The sequence below is a fragment of the Lipotes vexillifer genome, unplaced genomic scaffold (genome assembly GCF_000442215.2).
Source record: "Lipotes vexillifer unplaced genomic scaffold, Lipotes_vexillifer_v1.1 scaffold1293, whole genome shotgun sequence".
In the NCBI taxonomy this organism is placed as follows: Eukaryota; Metazoa; Chordata; class Mammalia; order Artiodactyla; family Lipotidae; genus Lipotes; species Lipotes vexillifer.
Window position 1 is genome coordinate 1026480 of NW_006790911.1, and position 7303 is coordinate 1033782.

Here is a 7303-nt window from a genome sequence, read left to right on the forward strand (position 1 = left end):
AAGAGTCACTAACTTTCTAGTGAGGTCATCGGTGTCAATAAGGTCTAAAAGCCACTAGCAACAGCACAACCCTTAAATGGTTAGGTATAATCATCCTGAAGAACTTTCATAGTACAGTCAATATTAATAACAAAAACTGTACTACTTTCAATTTTTCAACTAAAAGCCCAATTACTTTGCTCCTCCTGGCAAGGTAATTTTATTTTACAATTTCTAGCTAAATTTTCTTGGTTGACTATTCTACCCCCATCATGAGATGCCCAATTTTTATTATGGAGAAAAAAACCCCAGGCTTAACCTGACATCTATCCCTCATATTACGGACACCCTGTTTCTCAGTAAGCATACAGCGACTGCTGTGTGATTCCCAATACACAAAATTATCAAGAACCACATATTTTTAGGGCTGAATGTGACCTAAGAAATCCTTATAGCAGAATGGCCTAATTAACCAGTCTTTGACAGGCCTTAGAAAGGCTTTTAAAACTTAATTTGCAGGTTCTTTCTCAAAAACGTTTTTTTAATTAACTCTGTCATTTACAACATTTATAACTGCTGGCTCCTCTGTATCATGTCCAACCACACAACATTTTTCAGGAGCTATAGTAATTTATTCTTCAATTTGTAAAATTAAAGTAAGAATTACATACATTTTACAGAGAGGAAAAAAAAGCTGCAATAGATATATCAGAAATAGACACAAAAATAAGAAACAAAAATCCTCTATTATGGCTCTATAATCTATTAAGCTATCTAAACAAGCAATGAAAATATGACTCTGGATCTAAGAAACAACATCTGGTTTAGGATACAAATCATGTTCCCCAATGAAATAAATAAAAGTGAGTAAATATCCAAGGCAGAGTTCAAGAAGTTCTGCTCCCAAAAGATACGGCAAATTTTGCCTGGACTTTGTTAAAAAGTGACTTCTCATCAGAAACTATGTTGAAGGACCTACAAAATACAAAACTTAGTAACGCCACTGCTTCTGAGACACCTGAAACCTATATTATATTTTAAGATAGAGAGCTTCCCAAGAAAGAAATATTCCTTTTTTACTTTCTTAGCTATTTATATAAATACATGGCTTGAATCTAAAAAAAAGAAGAAAGAAAAAAGAAAAAGAAAAAAAAGGTTCTGAAGAACCTAGGGGCAGGATAGGAATAAAGGTACAGACGTAGAGAATGGACTTGAGGACACGGGGAGGGGGAAGGGTAAGATGGGACGAAGTGAGAAAGTGGCATGGACAAATATACACTATCAAATGTAAAATAGATAGCTAGTGGGAAGCAGCTGCATGGCACAGGGAGATGAGCTTGGTGCTTTGTGACCACCTAGAGGTGTGGGATAGGGAGGGTGGGAGGGAGGGAGATGCAAGAGGGAGGAGATATGGGGATATATGTAAATGTATAGCCAATTCACTACGTTATAAAGCAGAAACTAACACACTATTGTAAAGCAATTATACTCCAATAAAGATGTTAAATAAATAAATACATGGCTGAGGGAGAAAAATGTATGATATTCTGTTTTCGGAAGATAAGCTTAAACTATGGATAGAAGTAGGGGAAACTGCTTTTCATTTTATTTCTTTTAATACAGATGACAATATTAGGTAAATGTCACAAACTATGAATCTCAGTGCATATGTAATTTATATCAAGTATTAAAATTAATTCTTATTTCAGCAGTAGACTCTACGTCTAGTGAAAAAAAGGAGTTCCTGTTGCTTTGGGACAAAAACCTTTCAGTATACTTAGATCTCTCATTTAAATAAATCTGTAAACATTAAATTAATCCATCTTTTTTTTCCTTTACACAGATATAATGTATACTCTTCTGTATGTGTGATGAAGAAAACAATTAAGACAAACTCCCACCTTCTCCAAAGAAACAAAGGAAAGAAACTGAACACGAAAGGAGAGAACTGTCTGCAGCTGGTGTGGGACACATGGGGATAGGTGGTGCGACTCACATAGCTTTTCTCTCACTGGATCCTAACTGAAAGCGTGATTTTGGTAGTCCAGACACTAAAATAATGGAGATACTCCTAATGGAATTTGGGGAGAGAAATATATATGAAGAGATAAGCCCTTTCCAAAATTTACTTTAAGATCCACAATTCACATTGCTCTCTTATGTGTCAGGCTATGATACAGAGTAGAAAATAGTTTGTCAGATAGGATTTTTTTGCCTAGGCTTTTCACAACCACTAATCCTGCTAATACTATAGAAACAGCAAGAGTCTAACACTTGTAAATCTAGTTGTGACTTTACTCAACTCCACACCCTTAGTTTTACTAAGATCTGATTAAGTTTTTTACAACTGTTTTATAAATAGGTATAATGCTGTTTCTTAAAGCCGAAGTTGTATCCTAGACATAGCAATCTATTACACAGTATTATTACTATGAAATGGGCACAAACTTTTAACTATACCCCAGGAATGAATGTAAAAACAAAACTGAGAATAAGAGCAAAAACATACACATACAGGTTCCACTTGTTCAAAACTAAAAAATGATAGCTGAAAACGGCTGTATACAAAAATCTCAACATCACATATTCTCACTGCCTGGCAATTATGGGAACATGTTCATCAGTAGAACAGAAGAAACACTATAGTCTCCTAATACAAACTTAAGATGCCAGATGATTCAGTTACACAGTATGAGAAACATCACAATTCAAACCTTATCAATTAAAGTCAAGTCTAAATATATTTAAGTTTCTAATTAAGAGCTGAGTATGTTTTTGTAATTTGCTTTAAAAAAGCACTCTGATAATGAAGCTTTAATAGCCTAAGAGTCTTAATACAGGTAAATAAATAAATACCTTAATGTAAAATTTAGTGATATCTTTTTTGCATTAAACAACTGGCCTGAGACTTAAAATGGAATTCAGAACAACTGCACAACACTGAGAAACTGAATTAACAAAGTACATAATGGTTTTCCTTTATAATGACATAAGGGTATTAAAATAATAATGAAAAGAATGGCTCGTCACATACAAACATTGTAAAATCAGGATGTAATGGGGTAATTGGCAAGACAGAGAAAATCATGTAGAGCCAGGTTGCAATACAAATAGCTGTTATGGTTAAAAGAGCTTCTGACATTACAATTACACAAATTACAGTAGTTTCTGCATATTTCCAAAAGTCAAGATTGCACTGGGCCTTATTTCCATATTTTATACTGTAGAAAATTTCTATTTTAACCTAACCTTCTTACACTCCACCTCTCCAATCTTCAAGAATCATGATGAGTCCTATCTAAGTGCTTATTCGATATGTAGTGAGGAGGACATGTTTGAGTATACTCTATTACCTTGAACATAAGCCTTCTAACTGGAATGTTAGAGTCTTTGGTAGTGAATAATGAATATTCTGAGTTTCTAATTTTTTTTCTGTAAAATGTACTGTTTTTGTGTGACTCTGGAACATTGCCATACTCCTTTAAAAAGGTATCATGTATCGTTATTTTAGTATTGTTTAATACAGTAAATTTGAAAACTTTTTGAGTGAACTTCCCTCTAAAAATCAGTACTATTTTTTCTCTTATTCTGTATCCTTTAGGAGTCTGTAATAAAAATTTTTTAGAAACTTACTTATTTAAACTCATACAATCATCTGGACTACCCAATTAATACACCTACAATTTTAACTACAATTTACTGCTGGTCCTTTATGTTGATAGCAAGTTGGCAGGTTTCAAAGAAAAATGCTTTCAGCAAGGTCTTTATTAACTTTAAAGTAAGAAAAAGCACTAACTCTGTGCGAAAAGTATAAGTAAATTCAGCTCATATGAAACCTTTATTCCACAGTTTTTATTTACAAATTGTTCTATTACTGCCATGATTCTACTGATCAGGTCCTTAAAGAATACAAATATCCTTTCTTTACATATTCCACCTTTTAGTGTCCTTTATTTTATCCACCTGACTGTCAATAAACATTCCTTAAAATATTTATACAAAGGTCTAGAAGGAATAAATACAAATTTAGCAGTTTTTTCCCCTGGCAGGTGGGACTGAAGGGAAGAGGAAAATACTTCCATTTTATTAAGCTTCCTAAATTTCTGTATGGCATGATTTTATAATGATCACATCTTTTCTAATTAAAAACAAACAAGGTTACTCAACATAGTTTTGGAAGTTTTAGCCACAGCAATCAGAGAAGAAAAAGAAATAAAAGGAATCCAAATTGGTAAAGAAGTAAAGCTGTCACTGTTTGCAGATGACATGATACCATACATAGAGAATCCTAAAGATGCTATCAGAAAACTACTAGAGCTAATCAATGAATTTGGTAAAGTTGCAGGATACAAAATTAATGCACAGAAATCTCTGGCATTCCTATACACTAATGATGAAAAATCTGAAAGTGAAATTAAGAAAACACTCCCATTTACCATTGCAACAAAAAGAATAAAATATCTAGGAATAAACCTACCTAAGGAGACAAAAGACCTGTATGCAGAAAATTATAAGACACTGATGAAAGAAATTAAAGATGATACAAATAGATAGAGAGATATACCATGTTTTTGGATTGGAAGAATCAACACTGAAAATGACTCTACTCCCCAAAGCAATCTACAGATTCAATGTAATCCCTATCAAACTACCACTGGCATTTTTCACAGAACTAGAACAAAAAATTTCACAATTTGTATGGAAACACAAAAGACCCCGAATAGCCAAAGCAATCTTGAGAATGAAAAACAGAGCTGGAGGAATCAGGCTGCCTGACTTCAGACTATACTACAAAGCTACAGTAATCAAGACAGTATGGTACTGGCACAAAAACAGAAATATAGATCAACGGAACAGGATAGAAAGCTCAGAGATAAACCCACACACATATGGTCACCTTACCTTTGATAAAGGAGGTGAGAATATACAGTGGAGAAAAGACAGCTTCTTCAATAAGTGGTGCTGGGAAAACTGGACAGGTACATGTAAAAGTATGAAATTAGAACACTCCCTAACACCATACACAAAAATAAGCTCAAAATGGATTAAAGACCTAAATGAAAGGCCAGACACTATCAAACTCTTACAGGAAAACATAGGCAGAACACTATGACATAAATCACAGCAAGATCCTTTTTGATCCACCTCCTAGAGAAATGGAAATAAAAACAAAAATAAACAAATGGGACCTAATGAAACCTCAAAGCTTTTGCACAGCAAAGGAACCCATAAACGAGAACAAAAGACAACTCTCAGAACGGGAGAAAATATTTGCAAATGAAGCAACTGACAAAGGATTAATCTCCAAAATTTACAAGCAGCTCCTGCAGCTAAATATCAAAAAAACAAACAACCCAATCCAAAAATGGGCAGAAGACCTAAATAGACATTTCTCCAAAGAAGATATACAGACTGCCAACAAACACATGAAAGAATGCTCAACATCATTAATCATTAGAGAAATGCAAATCAAAACTACAATGAGATATCATCTCACACCAGTCAGAATGGCCATCATCAAAAAATCTAGAAACAATAAATGCTGGAGAGGGTGTGGAGAAAAGGGAACACTCTTGCACTGCTGGTGGGAATGTGAATTGGTTCAGCCACTATGGAGAACAGTATGGAGGTTCCTTAAAAAACTACAAATAGAACTACCATATGACCCAGCAATCCCACTACTAGGTATATACCCTGAGGAAACCAGAATTCAGAAAGAGTCATGTACCAAAATGTTCATTGCAGCTCTATTTACAATAGCCCGGAGATGGAAACAACCTAAGTGCCCGTCGTCGGATGAATGGATAAAGAAGATGTGGCACATATATACAATGGAATATTACTCAGCCATAAAAAGAAACGAAATTGAGTTATTGGTAGTGAGGTGGATGGACCTAGAGTCTGTCATACAGAGTGAAGTAAGTCAGAAAGAGAAAAACAAATACTGTATGCTAGCACATATATATGGAATCTAAGAAAAAAAAAAAGGTCATGAAGAACCTAGGGGCAAGATGGGAATAAAGACACAGACCTACTAGAGAATGGACTTGAGGATATGGGGAGGGGGAAGGGTAAGCTGTGACAAACTGAGAGAGTGTCATGGACATATATACAATACAAAACGTAAAATAGATAGCTAGTGGGAAGCAGCCGCACAGCACAGGGAGATCAGCTCGGTGCTCTGTGACCACCTAGAGGGGTGGGATAGGGAGGGTGGGAGGGAGGGAGAAGCAAGAGGGAAGAGATATGGGAACATATGTATATGTATAACTGATTCACTTTGTTATAAAGCAGAAACTAGTGTCTAAGCAATTATACTGCAATAAAGATGTTAAAAAAAAACAAAACAAATAAACAAGGGCTTCTATACTGCATGTACTTGTGACTTTTCATAACTAATTTGTAACATTAGAAAGAAAATTTAGCTATATAGGTTGAACCCATTTCATATAAACCCAGATTCAAATTTCAAGTCACCACTTTGTAAATTCCTTAAAAATGCAGAAGTTGGATTTCAAAATTAAGGCACTCATTTAACCACTTGTCAATTGTTTAAATATTTTCCACAAATGATGAAGCTTTTATTTCCAACTTACCTGTAAATATAGTTTATTGTCTTTTGTTATAGCATCCATTAGTTCTTTCTGTAGAGGTGGGTCTCCATCTACCCAGAGTCCAGTGGTTGAATTATTCCCACTTAAACCATTAGTGCTGTTCTGTTTTTTATACAACAGCACGTAAGCTGTGTCCTTGGGAAACCTACTCGTAATTTTCTGGACTGACTGAAATGAAGTAAACGTCACTCTGCTGTCATTAAATAAAAACCATTCTTTTGACATTTCCTTATTTTCCAAATCCTGTTCAGTAACTGCACTGCGACTATCTCTTCCTAATAAATGACTCTGGGAGGAGGCTAATGTCAGAGTTTCGGGCTGGTGGCACATCTGGTATGAGGACTCTGTACCTGTGATGTTTCTGGCATAAGAATAGTAATGTCCACTTTCAGAGGATACACCAGAGTGAACGACAACAGAACTCAATAGATAGGGCACCAATTTTGGGGAGCAAGCTTCTTCAGTCCCAGAAGGCTTTAATTTTTTAGCTAGATTCTCACTAATATCAGTGAAGTCAACATCTAGAGACCAACTTCCTGACAACGAAGAGAAAGAAGTAGTTCTTTTAACTGGCAACTCCAAAACCAGTGGCAGTGACACATTGTCTAGGATTTTTCTTCTCACATGATACTTCTGATCATATGAAAATCTTAGGAGAGTAAGAATAAGGTATTCAGGTTCCTCCGTGATTTGCATAGTTTTCTCGGCAT

The 7303-nt window shown here is 35.0% G+C and overlaps 1 protein-coding gene across 1 annotated transcript in view; it reads right to left on the reverse strand.

The window, feature by feature from the left end:
- Positions 1-7303, reverse strand: part of USP38 (ubiquitin specific peptidase 38) — a 35471-nt gene that overhangs the window by 2089 nt on the left and 26079 nt on the right. The window contains 1 exon segment of the mRNA XM_007463999.1: positions 6576-7303. This exon segment is cut by the window's right edge and continues 11 nt beyond it. Coding sequence (XP_007464061.1) covers positions 6576-7303 — 728 coding nt within the window.